We start from the raw sequence: 27,348 nt of genomic DNA on the forward strand, positions 1-27,348 counted from the left end.
GCCATTCTCACTGGAGTTAGGCTATGTCTCATTGTGGTTTTGATTTGCATTTCCCTGATGATTAGAGATGTTGAGCACTTTTTTGTATGTTTGCTGGCCATTAGTCTGTCTTCTTTTGAATAGTTTCTGTTCATGTCCTTTGCCCATTTATTAATGGGGTTGTTTGATTTTTTCTTATTAGAAAACATAACTATTACAAAAATTAAAAATAAATAAGTAGCTCCCCCAAAATGCAACATAATACATAGTCAACTAGTTCTGTGCCGTGGTCAGTTACTAGAAAGAGAACACGAATGATGATATGAGCAAAAGGAAACAGAACAAAGATGGAAAAATGCTAGGGGGAGTTAGAAAGTGTAAGAAGATGAAAAGAGAAACTGTTTTATTAACCGAGTTAATTACGTGAGGTCATGACGAGGAGCACCCTCTGACTGAGGCGCTGTGGTGAGAGCAGCATCACCCAGATGGTTTTCCTGCCTTGGTGCCTTCGCCCAGAGGGAAAGGAGAGTCTCGGGTTCCCCACGCGAAGGCACCATCGGCAAGCTTTTGTCCCCTGACGCCGGCCCGGCAGGATCACAGGGCAGCGGTCTTGGCCCAGGCTGGATGAGGGCTCCCTCCACTTGTGGGCGCCTGGCGGGTGGGGGCCAGGAACACCGGCATCCGGCAGCCCCGGATCCACCCCTACCACGACGGCTCAAAGACAATGGCCAACTCAGGCTTTTCTTCTTGAAGTGTTTCCAAGGCAAGTTTTGTCTCATAATTGAAATACATTTCACACAACCTGTAGAAGCAAATAGAAAGTCTTGGGTTGTACTCTTCAGAAAGCTCGGAGTTTGGGGCCTTAAAAATCTTAGCATCTCATGCTTCTTAACCCACACACCTCTGAGCTCTAAAATGCTGAGCTTTGTGTCCAGTGTGGCTTCTGTTATATTCTTAACCTTCAAGTTGGGAAAATTTTAAATATACATAAAAGTAGAGAGAACAGTATAATGAATCCCCATGCGCCCATTACCCAAGTTCAAGGATTGAAACGGTTCATGGCCAACTTTGTTTCAGCTATTGCCTACCCACTTCCCACATCAACGGATTATTTTAAAAACAGCATTTCATGCCTCTACAAACATTTCTCTTTGTGACACTGAATAAAGAAGGCTTTTAAAAAATAACCACAGTATCTCTATCACACAAAAATATTTAACAATAATTTCTTAACATCATCAGATATCCAGTGTTTAAATGTCCTCAGTTGTCTTGTCAAATTTTTTACATCATGTTCATTCACTCAGGGGCCCTCTGAAGTATGCACCTCACCGTGCTTGCTATGCCTCAGGTCTTTGATACAAGCTCATGCTCCTCCGCATTAAAGTCTCCCTTGCAACTGAACTAAGGAATCAACCATTTGTCCTGCATCATCTCCAGCCGTCTTGCTTTGGTTGCATTATGGACTGAATGTCTGTCTTCCTTCAAATTCATACACTGAAGCCCTAACCCGTAATGTAATTGTATTTGGGGAAGGGGCCTTTGGGAGGTAGGTAGAGTTATACAAAGTCACGAGAGTGGGGCCCTCATGATGATATTAGCAAGTCAGGAAGAGGACCCTCACCAGCAACTGAAATAGCCAAACCTTGAATTTGGACTTTCCAGCTTCCAACTCTGTGAGAAAATAAATTGCTGCTGTTAAAGCTACCCAGTCTATAGGACTTTGCTATGGCAGCCTGAGACAAGACAGGATGATTCGCATCCATGGATTCGTCAGTCTACTTTGAGCCTTCTGGCCCCACCACCAGTCCTGAACATCCCCCAGGACTGGGTCAGTGATCCCACAAATAGCAATGTCTCCAGCTTCAGCCACACTAATTCCTCCCTTTGTTCCTTCATCTTTCTCAGCTCCGGGAATGTCAGCTTGTCCTACAGCAAACATGTTCCACTGTGTTTGCACAAGGATGCAATGTTTATCTAAACTTTTGTTTATTTAGGCCAGGCGCGATGGCTCATGTCTGTAATCCCAAACCTAGGACTTTGGGAGGCTGAGGCAGGAGGATTGTTTGAGCCCAGGAGTCTGAGGTTGCTGTGAGCTGTGATGACACCACTGCTCTCTAGCCCGGGCAACAGAGGAAGACTATCTCTAAATACATACATACATACATACATAAACTTCTGTTTATTCAAATGTGCATTCCAGCAGATCCTCAGCCTTGAGGTCATGGATGTGGACTGAAGTCTCTAAACTAAAGGAATTTATATTTGGGGGAAAAGAAATAGATAATAAATAAACAACAAAACAACACAGCACAAAAATGGTGATCTACACACACAGGAAAATAAGAAGGGAAGAGGAAAGGCCATGCTGGGCCGCTGTTTTCAGTAAGATGGTGGAAGACAGCCTCCCAAAGATCACCATGCAGAGAGTTTAGGGATGTGGGAACAAGAAGGGGAGAGTTCCAGGCAGAGGGAAGAGCAAGTGCAAACAACAGATCACTGTGACTGGAGCAGAATGAGCAAAGGTTGGAAGATGAGTCTTCAGAAGCAGCAGGGACTGGATCATGTGGGGCGCAGAAGCCGCCAGGAGTTTGTAGCTCTTACTTTCAAAGTGACGGGAAGTCACAGGAGGATGCTGACAGCGGTGACACGATCTGACTTGTGTTTCAGCTACACCCTTTGTCTGCTACAGTCAGAACAACAGGTGCAGGGAGTCTGTCAGGACGCCACCGCGACAACCCAGACGCCGGGGAGGATGGCTTCAGGCAGGGCGGGAGCCGTGACATGGCCAGTGAGTGAACAGACCGTGAAAGCGGAGCTAACAGGACATGCCAGTGGATTGGATGTGGGTAGGAGAAAAAGGAGACGTCAAAAATAGCACCAGGTATTTTTTGGCCTGAGCAACCAGGAGTAAGTTACCCTTGACCAAGATGGGAAAGAAGCAGGTCTTAGACGAAATGAATAACACAGGTTTGGATTTGGACAGATGAGACAGACATTCAGACGTGGAATTCATGCAGATGCAACGTGGAGGGCATAGCACATACACAGTAAAGCAAGAAGACCAGATGATTTAAATGAGGGAGAAAGTATAGAGAAGAAAAATTAGCCCATGAACTGAGCTCGAGGATTCAACACATAAAGGTCACGACGGTAAGGAAAGACCAAAAAGGAGACTGAACAGAAATAGCTGATGAAGTAGGAGAAAATTCAGAGAATATTAACCCAAAACCAAGCAATGAAAATGTCTTAAGTGAAAACTGTGATCATCATGGCTGACAAAAGCCACGAGACTCACTAGGAAACTCTTACTAGAGAAGTAATGACTACCTTAGTGGTACCACTAAAGATGGAAGTGAGCCAACAGTCCCCTAACACACTGCTGGACTGTCTAATCTTGGTGTTTCCAGAGCACTCTTTTCCCATTTAGAAATCCTCAGAAGCAAAACAACATCTTAACAGCAAAGACTTTGGCAGTGAGGATGAACCACAGACTACTTCTACAAAGTACAATCTCTTGCATAGAAATATAATCCGATTTGGCCATTATCTCATTAGGACTTGTGTCTCTCTGGGGAATATGGGTGCAAAGTCTTTTCACACCCAGCTGAACCTGATTACTCTAAATGTCTGCATGAAGTTAAATAGGTAGTTCATGAGCTATTAAAAAACAAATCTTCAATGACTGGCCCAGGCCCAACCTAACCCTGAGTGCAAATGAAGCCGGAGCCATCCTGAATTTTGGTCACTGGTCCAATTTTTCTTAGAACTCTGAATGCCACCACCTGAATGTCCACAGCGCACACTTACTGCAGGCTTTCCAGGAGGCAGCTCTGCTGTTTCAGGACTTCACAGAGCATCATGACGCCCAGGTCACCCAGGTCATTGTTGCCCAGGCTCAGCTTTCGCAGGCTGTGGTTGGAGGTGAGAAGTGTGGAAAGATCCCAGCAGCAGTGTGAGGTGAGACTGCAGTTGTCTAGTCTGCAAGAAAGGGGGTTATTTAAGAAAAATGTCTGCTTAACCATCCCTCCAGGTCCCCAAGATCTTTTTTTTTTTTTTTTTAATTTCAGCTCATCATGAGGGTACAAAAGCTCAGGTTACATGCATTGTCCATGTCCCGCCCATCCCCCTGAGTCAGAGCCTCAAGTGTGTCCATTCTCCAGACAGTGCATCTGGCATTCACCATGTAGTCATACCTCTATCCCCTCCCCCCCACCTCCCCGAGTCAGCACCTTCAAGCATGACCATTCCCCAGACAGTGCGCAATGCACTCGTCATGTAGGCATACACCCATCCCCTCCCCCACCCCCCATCCCAGTCTGATATCCAATTGGTATCCTTCCCTGATGTACATTTAGGTGATGATCAGGGAAACCAGTTTTCTGGTGAGTACATGTGATGCTTGGTTTTCCATTCTTTGTATACTTCACTTAATATGACGGGTTCCAACTCTTTCCATGAGAACCAAAGAGATGTCGTATGATCGTTATCTCCTATAGCTGAGTAATACTCCATGGTATACATATACCACAGTTTACTAATCCATTCATGGATTGATGGGCACTTGGGTTGTTTCCACATCTTTGCGATTGTGAATTGTGCTGCTATAAACATTCGGGTACAGGTGTCTTTGTTATAGAATGACTTTTGTTCTTCTGGGTAGATGCCCAATAATGGGATTGCTGGATCGAATGGTCTTAACCTGTACTGCTCCAAATGCAACTTAAAAAACCAAGCACGAGATGAACTTGCTTGAAGCACTCTTGTATGCCCACAGTTGCTCTTCTCTCCTTTTTACACGGGAGTATCTTTTCCAAGTCTACTAGACTGTGCACATCCAATTAGTAGCAGTGGTTTGTGAATTGATTTTTCCCAAATTCTGTGTCTTCCCCTAAATTACCATAAAATGCAAGGGCCATATGGCCCTACTTGTTTGTGGTACAAAGGACTGTGGCAGAAGGGACTCAAGTGTGTACCTTAACACCATCTAGAATGGCAGTCCCCAACCTTTTTGGCATCAGGGACCAGTTTCAGGAAACAATTTTTTCATGGACTGGGGTGGGGGTGTGGTGGGTGGGCCGGGGCGTGGTGCGGAACTCAGGGAGTGACTCGCGCCTGTTTCTAACATGCCTCGGGCTGGCAATGGGCTGTGGCCCAGGGGTTGAGGACCGCAGATCTAGAAGAACTCCTCCCAGTCCCAAGATCCTGTAATCAATTAAACCCCAGGAAGACACCTCACTTTTCAGATGCAGATTATCTCGCGGCTGTTCCCCCCAAACTCCCCTCTGCCCCCTGGACTCCTGCCGCGCAGTGAGCCGAGGCACTTACTCCAGCACCTGCAGCTTGCAGCTGGGCAGCAGGAGCCCCTCGCAGAGCAGCTTGACCCCTGCGTCTCCAAGAGCGTTGCCTCGCAGGTAAAGGTGCGTGAGATTCAGGTTAGTGCTGAGCACCGAGGACAGAGCCGAGCAACAAACTGACGAAAGGCCAGAATTCACCAACCTGCAAAAGGAACAGGAAGAGAGTCCTCAGTGTCCTGTCTCAGCGGCTGCATCCTTCAACTTAAAGGTCAGGAGCCAGGATCCTGGATATCATCCGAGGAGAGCCTTTCCTCCGGCCCCCACAGGACAGACAGACAGCAGCCTCAGCAGACACTTTGCTGGGATCAGTACGGCAGGAAGAGCAAAAGCAAACTGCTCCGATTCCCGCCCACACTCCCCTACCTTCTTACACAGATTCCTTCCGGCAGTGAATGCCCCTCACACCACTGCTTCCAGAAAGACACCCGCGTGCCCCTGACCAATCATGCCCCAACCCTGCAGAGACCTGTCTTACCCGAGCCCCGTGTCAACCTGGCAAGGTGGCAGTGCAGCTGGAACCTTCACACACCTTTCACAGATCAGACATTTGAGCCTCATGAAATCTTGTGTTTCTCGCAAGGTCAAAGAGGAGGTGTGTGGCAGAACATAAAGCCCCAGGTTTGCATTAAGCTTAATACTATTCTTGGGTCAAGTTAAGCATATTCTGTCACCTCAAAAGGGAATGAAGGCTCTGAAACAGACAGCTGTGTCCCTGCCGCACGGGGCTCACAGGGCGGTGTGTTACATAGAAAACCGTGTACGCCAGGCATTCAACAAAGCTTTCGCTTGAGAGCATCTTACATACACATTACGCTCCTCCCTGTCAGAGGTCTTGACAACGGCATGTTTTTTACACTCTTTGGTATCTTGGTATCTAAGAATTCAGAAAAATAGAAATACAGAAGGAATTCGTTCAGAGAGTGTGGCATGAACAGATGGCCAGAAGGAAGAAGAAGTATTTATCCATCCATTGGTCTCCATCCTCCCTGTCAATGATGAATCAAATTAAAAAGGCAGATTAAGCAAGGCTAGGGGGGAAATGAAGCCCAAGGGGGGATGAATAAAAACAAGCAAATTTTGAATGGCTTCTACTAAGCTCTCATTCCCGGGTAAGAATTCTATACAGAGTCCTTAACGGAACATGCAGCAGGTATTTGCAAAAATCAGGAACATTGCAATAGACTAGAGATGGTCTTCAAAGAAAGAGCAAAAATAAATAAGTTATATAGTGGCAAGCTTTATCACTATTTCCAGAAAAAGAGTAGAATGGATTATTCAGCAGATGTTGTGGACCACCACACAGGGCAGTGGCAGCAGTCACAAACACACAGCACGGTTTTGTTAAGAAAAAGCCACACAAATTGTCCAAATGTTGGTAACCATGAAGGCTGAGCGCTGAGTACATGGAGCACATAATAAAGTATTTAGAAAATCAAACAACCACGTCCCACCAACCAATCCACTGGATTAGAAGAATGGGACCAATGCAATGTACCTTGGCTTCAACCAACCCACTCAACTCCAGTCTGCCTTTACTGAGCACATATATCTTGCCATGTACTGCATAAGGTTAATTTGGCGGGTTTTAAAAATTTATTAAGTATCTACCTCATATCACAAAAATATCTCATAATGAAAACTGAAGAAGAACTAATATTTTTTGAGTATTTACTATGTGCTTGACCATAGGATAATGACTTTAAACACGATTACCACCTGAGTGCAGTGGCTCACCCCTGTAATCCTACCATCCTGGGAGACCGAGGCAGGAGGATCACTGGAGGCCGGGAGTTTGAGGCTGCAGTGAGCTACGATCCCACCACTGCACTCTAGCCTGGGCAAAAGAGCTAGACCTTGTCCCAAAAAAAAAAAAAAAAAAAAGATTATCTCATTGAATTATTACAAACCCAAAACAAGGGGTGTTATTTTCATCCCACTTTTAAATTGAAAAAATGAGAATCAGAGCAATTACTGGAAGAATAATAGTGGAGCTACTTAGATGAATGGTAGAAAATGGGGGTGGGGATAACTTACCCTCCAGACAAAAGGAAAAGAGTAGGTAAGCGTAAGAAAGATTCAAAAAGCAGGCCGGGTTCTTAAGACCAAAACCTAATTCAGTCTGACTCAGAATGGACGGGAAGATGTGGCAGGAGACAGGGCAGGGTCAGGCATGACCCCTGTGCCAACTAAGAGATGCCAAATTCACCCTGACTTCAGAGAAGAGTTTTTGTGGGTTTTTGAACAAAGGCTCGATATTTTCAAAATTTGCATTTTATAAAGTTCCCTTGGTGTTACGTAAGAAAGATGAGAGGCGTAGGGAACTGAAAGTAAAGAGAATTCAGGATTGCCCTAGCTGGGCAGCTCCCGGAAAGTCCCACTATTCAACAAGGCAGGAAAAAGGAGGGCAGGAGCAGGTCAACGGATGGGGCTTGGGGGGTAGATTATGATAACTAAACCAATTTTTCAAATGTTCAGTATGTGATGCTTACATATTAATAATATTGGGGTGGGGGCACAAAATATGCAGCCAGAGATAAGGATCTGAAGTTCAAGAAAAGAAAACTGGCTATGCCTAACAAAATATAAAATGCCTAGAAGTTTTGACTCATTTTTGGTTTTTTTTGGTGGGGGGGGGCACAGAGTCTCATTCTGTCGCCCGGGCTAGAGTGCTGTGGTATCATCATAGCTCACAGCAACCTCAGACTCCTGGGCTCAAGCGATCCTCCTGCCTCAGCCTCCTGGGTAGCTGGGACTACAGGCATGCACCACCATGCCCGGCTAATTTTTTCTATTTTTGGTAGAGATGGGGGTCTCGCTCTTCTCAGGCTAAGTTTTGACTCATTAATTCCTGTTATAGATATCCCTCTTAAAAAAGTACATATGCATAAAATTGTATATGCAAATTGTTGTTTTACAATTTACAGAGTTGTTTATAATAGTGAAACAGTAGAAACTCATCCCAAAATTCATTATTTGATAAGTGGCTAAATAAATTATGGTAATGTAGCCAGGTGCAGCGGCTCATGCCTGTAATCCCAGCCCTTTGGGAGGCCGAGGGAGAAGAATCGCTTGAGGCCTGGAGTCCTAGACCAGCCTGTGAACCACGGCAAGACCCCATCTCCACAAAAAATGAGAAAAATTAGCCAGATATGATGGCACAGACCTGTAGTTCCAGCTACTTGGGAGGCTGAGCCAAAAGGGTTGCTTGAACCTGGGAGGTGGAGGTTACAGTGAGCTGTGATCACACCATCGTACTCCAGTGTGGGTGACAGAGCAAGACCCTAGCAAACTAGGTCAAATAACACCATATAAAGTGTATTAGAATGCAGATGGATGGACGGACAGACGGATGGATGGACTGCATAACAATCTGTCTTATAACATATATCTGGATGGCTGTTCCTCAGACCATTGTAAATGGCTCTCTCAGAAGTGGGCTGAGAAGGAGCTTCCACTGTTTACTTTGTGTGAATTATGGTATGTTTACACTAAGCATGCGTTAGTTTTGTAATAAAAAGTTGGTGAGCGATACCTGGGTTTGAGACCTGTTTGGGGAGCCACCTGTCTACAGATTGGTTCTCAAGCAGAAGGGTGTATGAGAGATCCCAGGGAATATGGAAACATTTAGCAAAATAAAGAAAACCAGTGGTGAAATCCCCAGACCATAGGAAGAGAAGCCAACGCAGATTCCAGGGAAGGGGAAGCTATAACATCAGCAGGAAAGACTGAGCAGTGACCTAAAAACAAGAGAGAAGAAGGCGTTCAAAGAGGAAGTGAGACGAATTAAAGGCAGCAGATGTCAGCTAAGATAAGGACTGGGATGGATCTATGACAGTCGGAACCAGGGTCACCGAGGCTCAACTGAGCGCCCGGGCCCTGGGCCTCTTCAGTTCTGCCTGCTCTGCCGGCAGTGCTCCGCCCTGGCTCCTTCGCGGCTCCTGCTCACGCTTCGTTTAGGGCCTGCTCTGGTGTCACCTGCTTGAGAGCCATTCACCCGACCTGGGCGAAGAAGCAGCCCTCCCTGTCACTCCAGTTTTTCTTGCAGAACTTATATATGTGCACGTTGCTTTGCTGGTGTGTCGTCTACTGTATGTCAGCCCCTCCCTGTAAGAATGAGTGTTTGTGAAAACAGGGTCTTGGTCTGTCCTACTCTCTGCTACCATCAGCACCCACAACAGAGCCCCCAGCACGCCTGCAAAATAAACAGGCCAAATCACGTCTGTTGAACAAACCAAGAGTAGCAGAAGCCAAACTGCTTTAAAAAAACAAAAAACGAGTAATAACATAAGGGGAAGAAATGAAGGCAGTGCACACAGGCATTCACAGAAGAGACACGGCAACATCTGGGGAGGGGCTGACGGGACGAGTTCAAGGAAGCAGCAGAGCTTTGTGAACATATATTGGGTGTTAATTATGGATTAGTAACAGATTAATGGATTACTTCAGGAAAGACTCTTTCTATTAGTATTATATTCTGTCTTGAATGCTGATCTGGTTGGCATTTATATCAGTAATGTGAAATCTATTATTTGTAGATAATATTGACAGAATCAAGATTCAAAAATGCCTAGACAGTGGGTTAAAAGAGAGATAAGAAGAAATTTAGCAGAGCTAAATGGGAGACCCCACACTTAGGGTGAGAGCCAAACGAAAATCCCCACTGGGAATTAAGGCAGTGGCCGGTGGGGTCACACGTGTGTCACATTGAGGTCCACCACCTCCCACCCATCCGGTGTCCTTGGGCAAAGGTATGAGACTCCCTAAGCCTTTTTTTCCTCCTTTAGAGACACTAATACCTACTTTGTATCATCTTCATGAGGCCAACCGAGACAACCCATGCAAAGAACATGAAAGAGTGGCGAGACGCCGGGAAGCGCACGATTACTAGCAAGTGTTCTGCATTATTACTTACTGCAGAGTTCCAGCATGAACCAAAAATCTTATGTGATTGCCCAAAACAAGGAAGCCACAGGCTGCACCATAGAGGGCTGCCGCGGGAGGTAAAAGTCCCACCAAGCACCTTCAGGTCTGGGCTCCTCGTTTCAAAAAGGGCCATTCACGAACCAGCCCTCACCTGGGAGAACGCGACTAAACCGCTGAAGGTGCTGAGCCGTGCCACGGCCGGGGTTAGAGATGCTACGCAAGATAAGACGACCTAGACTGTGGGTGTCGTTTCTGGGGAACTGGGACAGGGTTGCTCCTCAAAGCCCTGGGCAGAAGCACAAGGGCTAATTCCCAGAAACCAGAGAAGGCGCTGCATGGTGTAAGAGTTCTCTCCCGGTGCGGACGCCTCACTGCGCAGCAATAAACTGGTGACTGTTCATGCAGTTGTCTTCCAGAAGCGAGTTGTTTACTCAGTGGGCAGTATGCAATCTCTAAGGTTTCTTCCAAGTCTAAGAAACTCCAATTCTATAATCATAAGTTAGCGTAAATTACCTTATTAGTGATAGTACGTGTCACATGCATCCAGTGCTTCAAAGCCCTCTGACAGTGTTACCTCCTTACCTTCAACTCCAACTGACTGATCTTTTCGAGAGTGACCCCGCTGCACATCTGCCCAACTCACCGCTGAGGAGAAGCTGCTTTTCTGCTGAGACGCCCACCAAGACTTACCCCAGTTTCTGCAGGTTACAGTGTGGCTGCCTGGCCGTTTCACACAGGACTCTGACTCCCGAGTCTCCCAAGGCATTTTCCCCCATGTAGAGTCTCGTCAGGGAGCGGCTGGTGCTCAGGACTGAGGCGAGATCCTCACAGCACGCCGACGTGAGGCAGCAGCTGACCAACCTTGCGCAAAGACGGAGGAACGTCACAGTCTCGCCCCTCACCCACGCTGCACCAAGAAATAAGGAGGCACCTGTACCTGCCGCTGCCTCTGCTCCAGTCTACACCTGGAAGGCAGTGAGTCCAAGCTCTGTATCAACTTCTGATTTCCGTTCTTTGGTGGAATAACAAGTAAGCACTTCCCAAGCTCATCCCAACACTACACCTCCCCAGCTCCCTGCATTTATTTATTTATTTATTTATTTATTTATTTATTTTGAGACAGAGTGTCACTTTGTTGCCCGGGCTAGAGTGAGTGCCGTGGCGTCAGCCCAGCTCACAGCAACCTCAAACTCCTGGGCTCAAGCGATCCTCCTGCCTCAGCCTCCCAAGTGGCTGGGACTACAGGCATGCGCCACCATGCCTGGCTAATTTTTTGCATATATATATTTTTAGTTGTCCAGATAATTTATTTCTATTTTTAGTAGAGACAGGGTCTTGCTCTTGCTCAGGCTGGTCTCGAACACCCGACCTCGAGCAATCCAGCCGCCTCGGCCTCCCAGAGGGCTAGGATTACAGGTGTGAGCCACCGCGCCCGGCCATCCTGCATTTATTTTTATTGTGGCAAAATATATGTAAGATAAAATTTACCATTTAACCATTTCTCAGTACAAAATTCAATGGCCTTAAGTACATTCACATCGTTGCATAACCATCGCCACCATCTATTAATATCTCCAGAACTCTTTTTTTCCTCTTGCAAAACTGAAACTCTGTACCTATGAAACAACCACCCGTTTCCCCTTCCCCCAGCCCCTGGCGACCATCATTCTACTTTCTGTCTCTGTGCGTTTCACACGTGTGCCTTCTATAAGTGGCATCACACAGTACTTGCTTTTTTGTGTGTCTAGCTTGTCTCACTTAGCATGTCCTCAAGGGCCATCCAGGCTGTAATGTATACAAATAGCCCTTTTTATCCATTTACCCATCAATGGACATTTGGGGTTATTTCTATCTGTTAGCTATTATTAATGCTGCTATAATGTGGGCTAGGAACACACGTTTAAGTCCCCGCTTTCCACTCTTTCGCAGATATACCCAGAATCTGCTGGCTCCAATGGTAGTTCCATCTTTAATGAATCCTATGTCTTTTAAGGAATCACCGTACTGTTTCCCTCAGAGCTGTGCCATTTTACACCCCCACCAGCAATGCCCAGGCTTCTAATTTCCCCACACCCTTGCCAACACTGGCTTTCCAGTTACCCTGTTTGTTTGTTTTTGTTTTATAACAGCAATCCTAATGGGCGCTAATCAGCCCTACTATTTTTAAGTGCCTTCTTCTCTCCTTCTTCAAACTTCAATTCTTCCAGAAGCATTCAGTGAAGGGCTGCATACAACCTCAAGTGTCTGCATTGCTTTGGCACCATTTTTCCTACTCAGTGTGGGGACCGAGGTTAGGTCGTGATGTTCCAAAACTCTTGGAAAGCAATGCATTATGTTGTTTCATTTTCTCAGCCAGGCTGTAAGTATTATACCTCAAAGACAGGCATCATTTTTCTTATTATTATTTATGCTCCTTGCCAGGGCTTAGTATGTGGCTTTCCCCACAACAAACACTGACTGAGTTATCAACAAACACCCAGAGAGAAACATGGGAAGTCGTCCGGGCAGCCAAGCTACTCTCACACTAAAACTCGGGCCCGCCGTGCCTGCCTGAAGCCAGAGCTCCCCAGACACGGCTGCCGGCAGGGCTTCTCACGGGCAATGCGAACAGACTCACCAGAGCTTCTCCAGATTGCAGAATAGATGCTTCAGGCCCACACACAAAAGTCTGATTCCAAAGTCTCCCAGGGCGTTGTCGCTCAGGTCCAATTCTATCAGCTTCTGGTTGCTGCTCAAGACCAAGGAGATGTCGAAGCAGCACTGATGGGAAAGGCCACACCGCCCCAACCTTCACGCCAAGCACAGAAGCAGAGAGTGTCAGAACACGGCCTGCCTCTCTGCCGCTGCCTTCCAGCCTGTGCTTGGTCTCGGCACCAGGGAGGACACACGTGTTCCCATGTTGTAAAGGGAAAAGTGTAACGAAGTTTTCATGGAAGCACCATCTGATCAAAGAACTCCTGAATACAGCCCAGCATACACTGGCAACGCAGCTCCCAGGCCCCCTGAGACCACAGTGTGGAGCGCCAGGGAACTCCCAGCAGCAAATAATGCCAAGCACATTGTGAGCAAGCCTCGCTACAGTTGTACTCATCTACTTCCTGTCTTTGCCAACACTGTCCCCCGTCCTGTTCGATGAGTTAATCCCAGCCCTCCCTCTACCCTGAAGGAGCAAGCAGCTCTGATTCTTGATTTGTGTTACAACCACATGAGTGTACACACACACACACACACACACACCACTACCACCACCACCACCAACAACAACAGAAACAATACTTTGTCCCTGTGACAGGGACAAGAACAACATTCCAGCTCCTTTCCAGGGCAATAGCTCATCTGTCCTAGACGGCCTGGTGACTACCTTCCTTTTTGTCCCCATCTTCATCCCAACTCCAAGCAAATGAACAACTAGATCTCCACTTATCTGCAAACCCTCTCACTATTGTCCCAGCCTCCCTGTTTGCGTCTCACTCTCTGGAATCATGCGGGGCCACCCCTGGTGGGTGATGAGGATGGTGTCATGGATAAAGCTGGAGAAGCAAGGTTAAGTGCCCCAAACAGCCAGAGCCTTGAAGACAAGAAGAGGATTTGTAACTTATCAAAAGACCAAAGAGAAAGTATTTAAGCAAGGGAATGGCACCATCACATTAGGATTTTCTAAATGATCCTCTGCCTTTTATGTGCAGAAGGGATTGGTAGAGGCCAAAGCAGATAAAGGCAGACCAAACAGCCAAAGTTCATTCAATCCTCATTCTTGAGCACTCACACGTACTAAGCTGTCCAGACAGTTCAAAGATAATGGCAAGACAGACGAACGTGAATCCTGCCCTCGGTGAGCTGATCGCTAGGAAGTGACTGCAGTGTCCAGGCAAGCGGCGGTGGTTGCTGGACCTGGACGGGTGGAGGGAGGATGAGGAACAGTGGGCAGTGGCTTGTGCAGTGTGCAAATTGACAAGACCGGTGACAGGTGAGTATGACGAGCAAGACAGAGAGGTATAAAGCATCCTAGAGTGGAAGGCTTTCATACTGGACACGCGGCTTGCGAAACATGCAGACGCCTGCTTGCGTCCACAGAGCAAGCGACGAAACAGCCGGCGACGTGGCCCGGCACCTCCGTGCGCAGCACGGGGCATGTGAGTCTGATTCACGGTGCAGGCTGAGGGCAGGCACATCACTAATAAAGTCACAGGAGAGTCCCTGTGACATTTCAACCAATACCAAGTATTTTGATGGTTTCTAGCTCAAACCATTGCTGTATATGATGAAACTCTCTCAATTCTCATCTATGTACATGGCCATGAGGAAACAGAAGATATTGAAAGTCATGATTTTTTGCTGTACCACCGAGAAATGACTTTCTTTTCAGTTTCCCCTTCTACTTCCCCATCCAAAACTTCCCAAACAGCAGGCCTCCAGGTCATTCTGCCTTCTCACTTGTTAAGGGCTGAATTGTGGCCCTCAAAATGCACATGTCGAAGCCCTAACACTCAGGACCTCAGACGTTGACTGTGTTAGAAATAGGGTCTTTAAAGAGGTATTTAAGTTAAAATGAGGTCACCCATGTGGACCCTCATCCACTCTGACCGGTGACCTTAAAGGAAGACAGCAGGACACAGACACACCCGAAAGCAAGGCAACGTGCAGGTGCGGGGAGAAGACAGCCGTCTGGAACACAAGCCAGGGGCCTCATAAGGAACCCGCTCTGCCAACACCCTGACCTTGGACTCAGCCTCCTAAACCGTGAGAGAATAAATTTCTGTTGTTTAAGCCACTCAGTCTGTGGTACTCTGCTATGGCAGCGCAGTAAAGGAATGGCTAGGAAGGTAGCACACCACTGACCCAGTCCCTCGGCTCATTCTCCAAAGGCCGCCTGTCTCTTTCTCCCTGTCACACGCACTCTCTGATGCACACGCACGGGGACTTACCACAGTCTCTGAATGTTACAGCCGGGGTCCCGCAGCGTTTCACACAACACCCTCATCCCCGGGTCCCCCAGGGTGTTGTCACTGAGGTCCAACTCAGTTAGGCTCTGGTTGGTGCTTAGAACCGAGAAGAGGCCCCGGCAAAAGCTGGAGGTGAGATAGCAGTTCACCAGTCTAGAAATTGGAAGGGAGAAGGAGAGAAAAGAAATCAGCCTCTCACGGTAACAAACTGGAGCGGGGGACAGGGGCACCCATTCGGAGAAGCGACTCCCAGGGTGAAGACACGGGTCACGAAGCCAAACATCCTTCCCGGAGGAACAAAGAGGCCAGTGAGCCTGGTAAGACCGGCTCTCACACTTTCTGTTGGGCAGAGTGTGAGCCTGTGACCCCGGCTGACCATGGGTGACCTCTAGCCTCTCCCTTGGTGTCCTCCTCCCTCCCTCGTCAGTCCGCTCTCCTGCCCATGACCCCACATACTCTGTGCTGAATGTTCCAGAAAGCAGTCCTCACACTGGATGCACATAGCATCAGGGGTGCTCTCGAGTCCTGAGCCCAGGCCACTGCCGTGGCAATAAGGTCTGGAGCCAGGGTACACGGATATTCTTCAAAATTCCAGGTGACTCCAACGCGCAGTCACGTGTGAATCACCCGTGGCTCGCGCTCCGTCGCGGAGTCTGGCTCTGCAGGTCCGGGACTGGGTCTGTGACTCGGGCTTCTGACAGGCGCCCGGCAGAGGCCCACACAGCCGGTCCTCGGGGGGTCCCGGGCCACGAAGCAAGCCCCCGCCCGCAGAGGAAGGCAGCTGTCATGAGACCCGGACGCCGAGCTTCTCCCCAGGGGCTTTAGTCAGGGTGTCCGCGAGCCTGCGGGCTTGGCCAAGGCGCTCGTCCTCTGCGCCTCGCTCCTAGGGCCCTAACGAGCGGGTCTGGCTGGCTTTCTGCCTTTCTCTCTCTCCGCTCTCCCGTTGCTACGCTCTAAATGCTTGTGTCCCCCTAAAGTGTATATGCTGAGACACTGCCCCTCAGCACGATGGCATTGGGCAGCTGGGGTCTTTGGGATGTGATCAGGTCATGAGAGTGGGGCCCTCACGGAAGCAGTCACTGGCCTGATAAAAGGGACCCGAGAGAGCCGCCGTGCCCCTTCACCACACGGGACACAGCGAGGTGCCACCTAGGAACGAGGAAGTGGGCCCTCACCGGACCACGCGCCTCCAGCGTGGACTTCCCAGCCTCCGGGACTGCGGGAAATAACCTTCTGTTGCTGTCTAGGAGCCACCCGGCCCATGGCACTTTATCAGAGCGGCCCAAATGGACTGAGACCCCACGTCTTTCCTAGCCGTTCTGAGCCGTTGCCGCCGTTCAATGTGCCCTGCTCTCCTACGCCTGCCCTCCACCCACTGCTCCCTCGGTCGGCCTCCCCTCGCCCACACTCGGGTCTCTCGCCCCATCTTTCAGCATCCAGCTGAGGTGCCCGCCGCCCTCAACCGCCTCCTGCTGGCCAAGGCCCCGTGCCCCGCGCTCTGCAAGGGCCCCTGTCGCGGCCCCCGGCCCTCCGCCGCCCGCCCTTGTTTCCCGACTATCCCCACAACCAGGCTCGAGCCCCTGTGAGCGGGACCTGGATCTTAGCCACCACCGCAGCCCCGGTGGCCGGTCAGTCAGTCCTCCATGGCCAAATGGTGACGAGAAAGTCATCCCGGTAGTGGCGGCGGGAGGGCCTAGCCGCCTGCTTCCCTTCCTCTTGCCCCGCGTGAGGCGTCTTCTGCAGAGCGCAAAGCCGTACATCAGCAGGGCGGCCACCCTCCCACGGCCACTGCGGGTGGCCCCTGGGTAGCAGGGCGGGAGGCACTGAACCCCAAACCAGGGAGGGACTCAGAAGTCAGGTGACTCAACCACTTCACTGTGCAGACTTCGGCAACTGGCTTCCAGTGGCTTCCAATCCCCTAGCAAGTCTGTGACACACCCGACAGGGGGTGCTTTTGGCAACAGCCTCATGCAAAGCAACACGGGGGCCCAGGAGAAAGGCCCTCAGCTTTCCAGCTCTGTTTCCCTCGATTTACCCTCGTTATATTTGTTCCAAGAAACCTGTGTCCCTCCCCACTGTCATGTGCATGTCCTTTATTTTCTCAAACTACGTTCATGACCTTGTTCAACCCTTCACCTTCTCCTCTGCTCACCCAGGTCCTACCAATCCTTTAAGAGAGGATCAAACTTTACTTTTCTTAGAAAGCTCCCCCAGCCTCCAGCTTGAAGGAACCCCAGTCCTCTGTGTTCCTGGGACACAGAAACTCGGGGTTGTTTTGTCCACTGGGCTCCAACTACCAAGCACTAGCGCTCCAAGTAGATTACAAGCAATTTAAGTTGACAAACATTTGTATGGAATCCCATGCCCCATCTAATACCTAGTGCTGGACTGGCATTCCCTAAACTCTTATTTCTTGTTTCATTGTTTTGTTTTTTTTTTCTCATCCCATTTATCTACCCAACATAAGTCAATCTCTGCCAATTTAGGGCTCTGGCAGAAATGGGTGGTGGTGGCACTATATAGTTCTGGTTATTGTATTTAGATAATAGTTGAAAAGAGAGGAGAGGAAGAAAGTGCCAAGAAAAAGGTGGCCAACAAGTATATGAAAAAACACTCAGTATCACTAATCAGCAGAGAAATGCAAGTCAAAACCACAGTGAGATATCATCTCATCCCAGTTAAAATTCCCTTTATCTAAAAGACAGGCAGTAATGAACACTGGTGAGCATGTGAAGAAAGGGGACTCTCATACATTGTTGGTGAGAATGTAAATTAGTGCAACCACTACAGAGAACAGTATGGAGGTTCCTCAAAAAACTAAAAACAGAACTACCATATGATCCAGCAACTCCATTACTGGGTGTATGTTCAAAAGAAAGGAAATCAGTGCATCAAAGAGGTATCCACACCCCCATGCTTATTGCAGCACTATTAACAATAGCCAAGATGTGGAATCGACCTAAGTGCTCCATGGATGAATGGATACAGAAAATGTGGTGTACATATAAAATGGAATGTTGTTCATACCATATCATTTCAGAGAATGAAATCTTGTCATTTGCAGCAACATGGAGATGAAACTGGAGGTCATTACGTTAAGTGAAATGAGTCAGGCACAGAAAGACAAATGTCACATGCTCTCACTCATATGTGGTAGCTAAAAATTTAAAAAATTGAACTCAGGGAGACAGAGAGTAGAATGATGGTTACCAGAGACTGAGAAGGGTAGCAGGAAGGTGGGGATATAGTGGGGATGCTTAATGGGTACAAAAATATAGTTAGATAGAAGGAACAAGATATAACATTTGATAGCAAACTGGGATGACTATAGTCAACAATAAGGTGACTTACAATAAGTGATTGTATTCTTTAAAATAACTATAAGAGTGGAATTGGAATGTTCCAAACACAAAGAAATGATAAGTGCTTGAAGCAGTGGATACCCAGTCACCCTGATTTGAGTACTACACATCATACGCAGGTATCAAAACATCACATGCACCCCATAAATATAGGAGGGCTGTCCAGAAAGTATCCAGCCACCGTTAACACAACAATCACGGCCACATGCTGGATACTTTCTGGACAGCCCTCATGTATACCTATTATGTACCCATAATAATTGAAAACGTAAAAGAAAGAAAAGAAAAAGAAAAAGGTGACCAGAAAGCAGAGGCCATGTTCTTCTACCTGCCAGAAGCCGAATTTCCTTACCGATGAGAACAGGCAGCATGAGGACCTGGGAGGACACACCGGACCATGTCAAGGTATCTACCTTCCTCCTCCTCCTCTTCTTCCTCCTTGGGTGTGCTATGGAGGAACCCCAGGGAAAGTGATCGTACGCTACGACAGTTTGCAATACAAAAAGAAGAAACCACGTGGTCCATTCTGGTGGAGAGATTGATCTCAATTTGGGGGAAGTGGTTCATGGCCCTTTGCACAAAATCCTCCTCCTGCATCTCGAACAAACAGTAGAACAATTCCAGCTGGCTGGGCTGGATCTGCAGCTTCTTGGTCTTGGCTTTCACTTCGATCCACTTCAGCAGCTCCAGCCTGATCTGCTGAGAGATCTTGCAGCTCAATTTCTTCTCCAAGTAGGAGGTCCTCTCCTGGTTTACAAGGCCAAAGAGGAAACGGACAACAAAAATCAAATACCCCTTCTCAAACTTGCCATAGTTTTCAAGAAGGACCGTCACATCTCGGTTCGGAAGCTTTGAACAACTGCCCCGCGCGGTCCTTGTCCCTCTCTCTTCCTCCTCTTCCAGCAGGTAGTACATGGCAGCAAAGAACTCCTGGAAGGTCATGTGGACGAAGCTGTAGAACTTCTCGCAGTCCACTTCCTTCTGGAACAGGTTCATCCGTAGGAAAGCAGACACATCCACCTTCTGCAGGCCGTGATTCCTGAGGTCGGACTCCTCAAAGAGGATTTTCTGGTTCCAGATCCCATCTGCGGCCAAAGAGCAGAGCCCCCGAAGGTGGGGGGAGAGGGGGTGCTCCTGGCTCCCTCCCCGGGATTGCAACAAACTGGAAAGGAAGAAGACGTACACTGCAGTGGTGGTCTTGGACGTCTGGGCAAGACTCTTGCCGCTCTCCATCTGCTGCTTCAGTCCAGTGCACACGATCCAGCAGACCAGCGGAATAAAACACATGGTGAAGAGGACCTCATTCTCCTGGATCAGCCTGAAGGCTTCCCTGGCTTGTGCCTCGTCTGAGAAATACTTGAAGAAATACTCCTTCCTTTTGGCCTCCGAGAAACCCAGAATCTCTATGTGACGGGGATGGTCCAGCAAGTGCTGCAGTTTCTCTAGGGCCACGGGTCTCGTGGTGATGAGCAGAGAGGCCTCGGGAAGTAGCTTCTTTCTGATGAGGCTGCTCAGGAGAATGTCCCCACGCTCAGCCTTCTGCCAGTCGGTGCAGAGTGCCCCCACGTGCTCGTCAAAGGCGCCCTGCAGCTCATCAAAGCCATCCATGAGGAAGAGGATCCTGGAGGGCTTCTTTATGATCTTCCACACGGGTGGGTTTGGGTCAGGGCAGCAGCTAACGATCAGGTCCCTCAGACTCCTCCGTGTCACCAGGCTCACCTCCCGGCAGTGGATGTAGAACAGATAGTCAAACTTGTCTTGGTAGAGCTTGCCCGACGCCCAGTCCAACATAATCTTCCTGGCCAGTATTGTTTTCCCAATGCCTGCCGCTCCCTGAAATACCACCGTGTGCACAGGCTCCGAGTGTTCGTCGTCGGGATCAAACAGCAGCTCCATCTTAATGGGACTCACGGGCTTGTCCCACGTCTTGGTCCTGCCGATGGCCAGGAGCTCGTGCTCCCTCTCCTGCTGGCTTGGGTGCTCCTTGACGAGCTGCAGCCGCGTGTAGCGTTTGTTGAGGTTCACGCTCTCACCCAGCCGGGCGTTCCTGTCTTCGATACACTGGAATCTGCTCCTCATGTGTTTTCTGTACTGCTTGCAGTAATCTACAGCAGAGACAGAAAGTTAGGCTTTGGGAAAAGCCCGCGCACATCCACCCAGACAGGAGCCCGTGACCCTGAGCGACTGGCAGTTGGAATGGAGAAATGGCAAGGGTAGTTCCTCTCTACTGCTTGAGTACGGAAGGTCCCAGAAACTCTGGTGTCCATTTTTCATATATACAGTTGAGCAAAAGACCAGTGCTGTCTATGCAGCCACCAGCCAGATAACCCTTTTTTTCAATCTTAAGTAATCTGTAGCCCATGCCTTTTAAAACGTGAAACAGCCAATCCCCTCTCCCTGGGTTCTGGGGCTGTAAGGAACCAGGCAAACATGCATCTATTTCTTCAGCTGATGGTGCATTTCCTGAGACAGGCCTTTGCATCCCCAAAGAGCAGGATTATGTACAATGGCCAGATTTCCCAGCGCCTCCTGAACCAGGTCTCAAAACCCAATTGGAAGCACTACCGATTGCTTACCTTTCTTCTTTTTACAAATAGAGATTCTGGAAAGGTACCCCAGTAAACCCATCCACTCTTCCTCAATGCTCTCTTCGTGGCATATCACAGGGGGATTAGAAACATGTGCATTGTCTGAACATAAAAGGAAAAAAAAATACAAAGTGTCAGAAACCAGAACTCTTAACTCAGAGGATGCAACTGACACCCAGTCTAATACTTGGCATGGGTCAAGATCCCCCAAACAGCTCCCAAATCAAAACATGGCTCAGAGTTGCAGATGACAGGTGTGTAGTCAAAAGTCTAGCTGGGAACATTCCTGCACAAATTTCAATGGCTGTCACCTACCTGCCAACCATTGTGTCCCCCCACTGTATCCAGGCTCAGAATCTCTTTCCCAGGCCCAGAAATCGATCAGCAAATGTGTGAAGAAGGCAACGCTTCTTTTACCCTCATTTGTCTTTGGCAGTCCCTGGCACACTGATTTTGAGGCCATCTTCAATATCCTCCAATATCCCCAAGAAGGCCCTGGGCTAAGGATCACCCGTCCCTGACTCCAAATGCCTGTGATCTATTTTACCCACATCTTGCGCTTTCAGGTCTAGGTTTCTGGGTTTTTAAGAGTAAGAATTACCAATCTGTTTCATGTCTAATTTGGTGGTTCAGAGTCCTGGCTGAGTCACCCAGGAAGGTTTAAAAAGGTTTTAGAATGCCAACTCCAGGACTCCACCGCCAGAAATTCTTTTTCAATCCATCTGAGGTGAGGCCCAGGCACCCTTACATAGTCAAAGTTCCCAGGTGATTCCAACGTGCATCCACAGCTGAGAACCACAGATCTAAGCAGTCACTAGATAACACATCCCAAAGAGGAGTGTCACAGGAGAAATGGCAGCATGGTAGAACAAGAGCTAGTCACGAAGGGAAATGTGTGAGACAGATAGCGTTAGGTGGGTAGGAACCACCCAAGAGTGACATAAAGGATTCTTGGTAATTGTCCACTTATTCTGAAAGCAAATGCCGTTGGTACGCTGATCACAAAAAAAAAAAAAAAATCCAAACATATAACTCAAACCAAAACCAAAGCCTACTTCTTACCTATAGCCTAACCCTAGCTCAGAAAAAAATAATAATAATTTCTAACCCTCGTTAATAATTTTTCTGCCTCAAAATCCAGATATGGAAGCCCATAAGACATAGTGGTTAACGGCTGGGCTTTGGTCAAAGACACACCTGGCTTATTAACCCGGCGTCGGCTCTGACTAAAAAGAAGCAGTGAGAACTCTTCCAGGCTCACTTCATTGGTTTGAACATAGGGACAGTATCAGTATCTACCACATGGGGTTCTTGAATGTGAAACAGAATCCATAAACACTGCTTAGGGAAGTACGTCTGCAGCGATGATTGTTATACTTTCATTTGGTTATATGGGTATGTAAGTACCGACACAATTATAACTGTGTTATTAAGCACAACCACATGTGGTATGAGGAGCTGGATGGAAACCTGGAGGCAGGTCCTGGCACAGAGAGATTTGCAAAAGGTGGGAGTAATGAGGGCAGGCTCCTAGAGGTGGGTGAAATCTGAGTTGGGTTCCTAAAGGAGTTAGAAAAAGCAAACTATTTTCCTCCATCTTCTCAAAGGACTACCATGAAAGGAAGAAGCCAAGACAACACAAGAAGTGATTTTTTTAAAAAAACATACTAACTTCTGTGTATTAAAGGACACAGTTAACAAAGTGAAAAGGCAACTTACATAATGGGAGAAAATATTTGCAAATCATATCTCTGATAATGGGTTAATATCCAAAATATATAAAGAACTCCTACAAGTCAAGAATAAAAAACAAACAACCTGATTAAAAAATGGGGAAAAGACTTGAACATATTTTTCTTCAAGGAAATAAATACAAAAAGCCAAGAAGCACTTGAAAAGGTGTTCCACATCACTCGCCATTAGGGATATGAAAACAAAACTACAGTGACATGCCGCCTCACACTCATTAGAATGGCTACCATCAGAAAGAAAAAACAGAAAATAATAAGTGTTCACAAGGATATGGAGAAGTTGGAACCCTTGTGTACTGTGGGAATATAAAACGGTGCAGCTGCTATAGAAAACAGCATGGCATTTCCTTAAAAAAAATAAACATAGGATTACCATATGATCCAGAAATTCCACTTCTGGCCATATACCCAAAGTAATTCAGAGCAGGGCCTTAAAGAGATATTTCAGTAATGCTTACAACAGCATTGTTCACAATAATGAAAGGTGGAAGTGACACAAGTGTCCACTGACAGATGAATAAACGAGCTGTGTTATGTCCATACAGTGGGATATTACTCAGCCCTAAAAAGGGAATTCTGACATGAGTTACAACATGGATGAGCCTTAAGGACATTATGCTCAGTGACATAAGTCAGTCATAAAAAGACAAATACTGTATATGAGTACACTTACATGAGGTGCCCAGAATAGTCAAATGCACAGAAAACAGGATGGTGGTTACCATGCTAGGGGCTAGGTCCACGTGGCCCTTGACCAAGTCCAAACTTCACAGAACAAACCCCTTTATTAAAAGGGTCTGTTCTGAAAAATTTGGATTCAGTCAAAAGGCTGCATTCAAGGCTTCAGAAGGCCACAGGCTCCCCACCCGTGGGCTAGGAGGATGGGCCAGTGGGGAGGGATGAATGTTTAATGGGTAAGGAATTTCAGTCTTGCAAGATGTAAAGAGTTCTGAAGATTGGTTGCACAACAGTATGAATGTACTTAACACCACTGAACTGCACAGTTAAAATTATTAAGATGGTAAATTTTATGTTATACGTACTTTACCACAACTTAAAAAAAAAAAAAAACACCTCCTTCCACTCACCCCACTCCGGCTCATCCCTCTTAGCTTTCTCATAAAGGTCTCTCCTGTTGATTGCAGCAAAAATCCACATGGCCATGGCCCATGCCTTCTCTTCCCCATTGAAATCAATCATGAGGGTGGCCAGATCCACGTGGTCTGCCTTCTCTGTCTGACCCCTCGGGAGTGAGATGCAGCCCTTTTGAGGAGGATAGTCTTCCAAATGCATTTTGAATTTCTTGAAGTCTACATCCTCCAGGTCCTCCAGGTATCTGGCCAGTCTGCAGCGGATGCTTGCCATCTTCATCTGCGGCCTTTCTCAGGGTCCCTGGGCTCCAGTCCACACTGGGATACCACGCGGTGACAACAGCATATGTATAAGAACAGTCTTTTTAAAAGTTTCCACTTAAAGCAAACTAAATGATCAAAAACTCAGAAAAGTCAAAGGAAAAAATATTACATGACTATACCAAGTCACCATCACTAATTTTGAGAAGTGAGCCAAAGGCTTACCTGAAAGTTCTCCTGTTGGCTGGATGCAGGAGTATGTCCTGAGCCATGGAAGAAAAGTTTCCCTATGGAGGAAAAATATGTAAATGAACCCAAAAACATGATCCTATTACAGGCTACAATGAACCACCACGTCATAATGCCTCCTTGACTGTCACCAAGAGAACCTCTGTCACATTGGTTCCTGGGCTATGGCCTGGACAAACGTCTTATTATTCCTCCACTTCAATTTCCTTATGTATAAAATGAGCACGCAGAAGAGATTGTTTCCGAGTTCCTTCCAAATGAAGGCTCTGGCTCCTTACTTCTGTCCTGACCTGAGGGAAGATGGATGTGGGACGAGGGAAGGAAGAGACCAGGAGATGAGTTTCTATGGTGATAACAGCACGGCAGGTACCTGGCTGGGGACGGAGGAGAGAGAACAAGGCACCATGGAGGGGGACGGCCTTCAACTGCCCTTCTCTCAATCCGTTCATTGACAGAAACTGGAACTTGGGTGCATAAGGGGGAATAATAAACACACACATGTCCTTAATGGCTTTTTGCAAAACTCACAATTATAATAATTATTATAACTCATATTTACTTAGAGTTTCTCATGGGCTAGGCACTGACCAATGTTTTTTTCTCATCTAACCTGCACAAAGCTCTGTGAGGTGTGTATATTCCTGGCCCCATTTTATGGATGTAGAGACTGAGTCTTAAGGAGACTAAGAAACTTGCCCAGCGGTTTGCAGCCAGGAAGGAACAGGGCCAGGATTTCTAGCAGAGGTCTGACTTAACTAGGTGTTTCGGACAGAAACAAAAACGGAGACAACAAAATAGATGGCAAAAAGACAAATACACTTCCCCAACATCTATCGCAAATGTTTTTATTGTAGTGTTCACCAACATAATTTTCCTAACTAGAGTTTGAATTCCACAAAAGCTAGTAATCATCTGCTGTATCTTTTGATCTTCTGTATCTCCTAGAGTTTGGATGGATGAACAAGTTAGCTTTGTTTGGAATTGTTCCCTTCTTGATGCCTTCATTTTACTCTATTTGGCAAAGCAACACATCGACACAAAGCTATAGTGATGCTCAAGAGAGGGAAAGGTTCGAGAAAATGGCAACACTCCCCAAATGGGAATTTATGCGACTGCAGTTCGATGTCCGAGACACCTCAAATTCACTCATCTGTCCCCTTCTATCTCCACTCATGCCTTGCTACTCCTGGCCTCAGGAGCACCCCCAAATCCATCCCTTATATATCCTAGGGGAGCTGGTCTCCAGACAGGTCTCTCGGCTCCACAGCCCCTCCCAGCTGCCACCACATCAGTCTCTCCCTCTACACCAGCTTCCACCTCTGCTCTGTGCTCCTTTAACCCTTACCCTGGCGCCCTCCGCTCTGGCCTTTACCTCCCCACCCACATACACACATGCACTTGCATACACAGAGGCCCAAATCACGGCAAACAAAAAAGAACATTTCAGAAACACTGCTGAAGGATGGACCTGGAGGCTAGCAGGAGAAATTCTTAGTCCATTAACCGAGACAAGTTGTGCCCCCTCAACACACCCTCCCCATTGCTCCCCCAGTTCTTTCGCCCGCCCTGCTCCACGGAGCTGGACTCACCCAGACACCAGACTCAGGAACAGCCAGAGAGGAAATGCAATGAATTTATAGCGGTCAAAGCCCCAGCAGCGGCAGGAAGGATGTGGTCTCAGCATGGAGTGAACAAGCTTGCATCACAGGCAAAGTCGGGGGGACTAATGGTTACTCACAGAGCTGGATTTTCCAGACAGAATCAACAGTGTTCTCAGAACTGAGCCTGGGCTGTGCAGCTGGGTCCGCCTCGCCTCGCCTCCGAGGTGCCCTGCAGAAGGGAAGGCCAGGAACGTCCGGCGGGGGCTGAAACTGGTGGTGCTCGATCAGTGTTACCTCTGGCACTCACAGCAGCCCAGTCAGTGCTGTGACTGCCCCGGCGATGGTGAGGCAAGGGAAACTAAGGACATACCAGAGCCAGTAAGTGAAGGATCTAGAGCGTGACCGGCCTTCAAAGCCCAGACTGCGTGCTCTTTGCCCACGCGGAGGCAGCTGCAGGCAGTGCAGCTTCTCTCGACCATGTGTTATTTCTGAGGCACAGACTCTCCTCCCTGGCTTGCCGGCCCACCTGTCGGACTAACAGCTATGGAGCAGCCTGTACATGCCAGGCACGAACACAAAGCCTTACCCTTAAGGAGCTAGAGCAGAGACAGACACACAGACCTGCTTCTGCAGTTCCACACGGTGGCTGCGGGACAACTGCCTGACAGACGCATGAGTTCAACAGGGCTTGGTGAGGGAGAGGCATTCGTTCAGCCTCCTGGGTGAGTACAGGGACCCTGGAGCGAGAAGGACGAGTGTCCAAGTTCAGTGGAAGGGTGTTGGCAAGGGATTTAGTCTCTGTGTGCCTCAGTTTCCTCATCTGTAAAATGGGGACAATAATGGCATGATACGTCAAGGGCTGTCAGAAGGACTGAGTGAGTGGGCAAACGTGAGGCCTTTAGAACCGAGACTGCGACAGAGAAGCCGGTGCCGGCGGTCGGGTCCCACTCTACTGCAGTTGCTATGGATTTGCACGTACAGAACGCTCCGAGAGATGAGGGAGAGGGAAGTAAGGGCATGAGAGCAGGCCCAAGTTTCAATGAACCATGTGCTGCACATTGCTAGGAGTTGGGGCCGGAGTGGCAAGGACTTCAGATGCTAAAGCTAGAGAGACAGCAGATCAAATATGCTCAGAATGAAAGGTGTTCATTGGCTGAACAAGGATTTTTGTTTGCTTGTTTGTTTAGTCAGGTGAATTAAGGTATAATTTATATACAGTAAAAATGCACACCTTTATAAAAAC

General features: G+C 47.9%; 1 protein-coding gene across 3 annotated transcripts; it reads right to left on the reverse strand.

Annotated features, from left to right (window-relative positions):
* Positions 1-142: 142 nt before the first annotated feature.
* NLRP3 (NLR family pyrin domain containing 3) lies at positions 143-26,112 on the reverse strand. Of its 3 annotated transcripts, none has more exons than XM_045567432.1 (11): positions 26,094-26,112; positions 24,481-24,542; positions 23,992-24,312; positions 21,141-21,254; positions 18,917-20,669; positions 15,185-15,355; positions 12,877-12,987; positions 10,950-11,120; positions 5,308-5,478; positions 3,790-3,960; positions 143-781 (listed from the first exon to the last, which is right to left on the reverse strand). In XM_045567432.1, exons 3-11 carry the CDS (start codon positions 24,272-24,274, stop codon positions 682-684), a joined length of 3,045 nt encoding a protein of 1,014 aa, XP_045423388.1. In that variant the 5' UTR covers positions 24,275-24,312; positions 24,481-24,542; positions 26,094-26,112; the 3' UTR covers positions 143-681. The 3 variants fall into 3 exon arrangements, 2 of the variants coding, with proteins under 2 accessions (XP_045423388.1, XP_045423387.1); XM_045567431.1 differs by having other exon boundaries at positions 12,877-13,047; XR_006738996.1 differs by lacking the exons at positions 143-781; positions 3,790-3,960 and adding an exon at positions 10,411-10,745 and having other exon boundaries at positions 5,409-5,478; positions 12,877-13,047.
* Positions 26,113-27,348: the final 1,236 nt, after the last annotated feature.

The sequence above is a fragment of the Lemur catta genome, chromosome 13, assembly GCF_020740605.2.
Source record: "Lemur catta isolate mLemCat1 chromosome 13, mLemCat1.pri, whole genome shotgun sequence".
Taxonomy (NCBI): Eukaryota; Metazoa; Chordata; class Mammalia; order Primates; family Lemuridae; genus Lemur; species Lemur catta.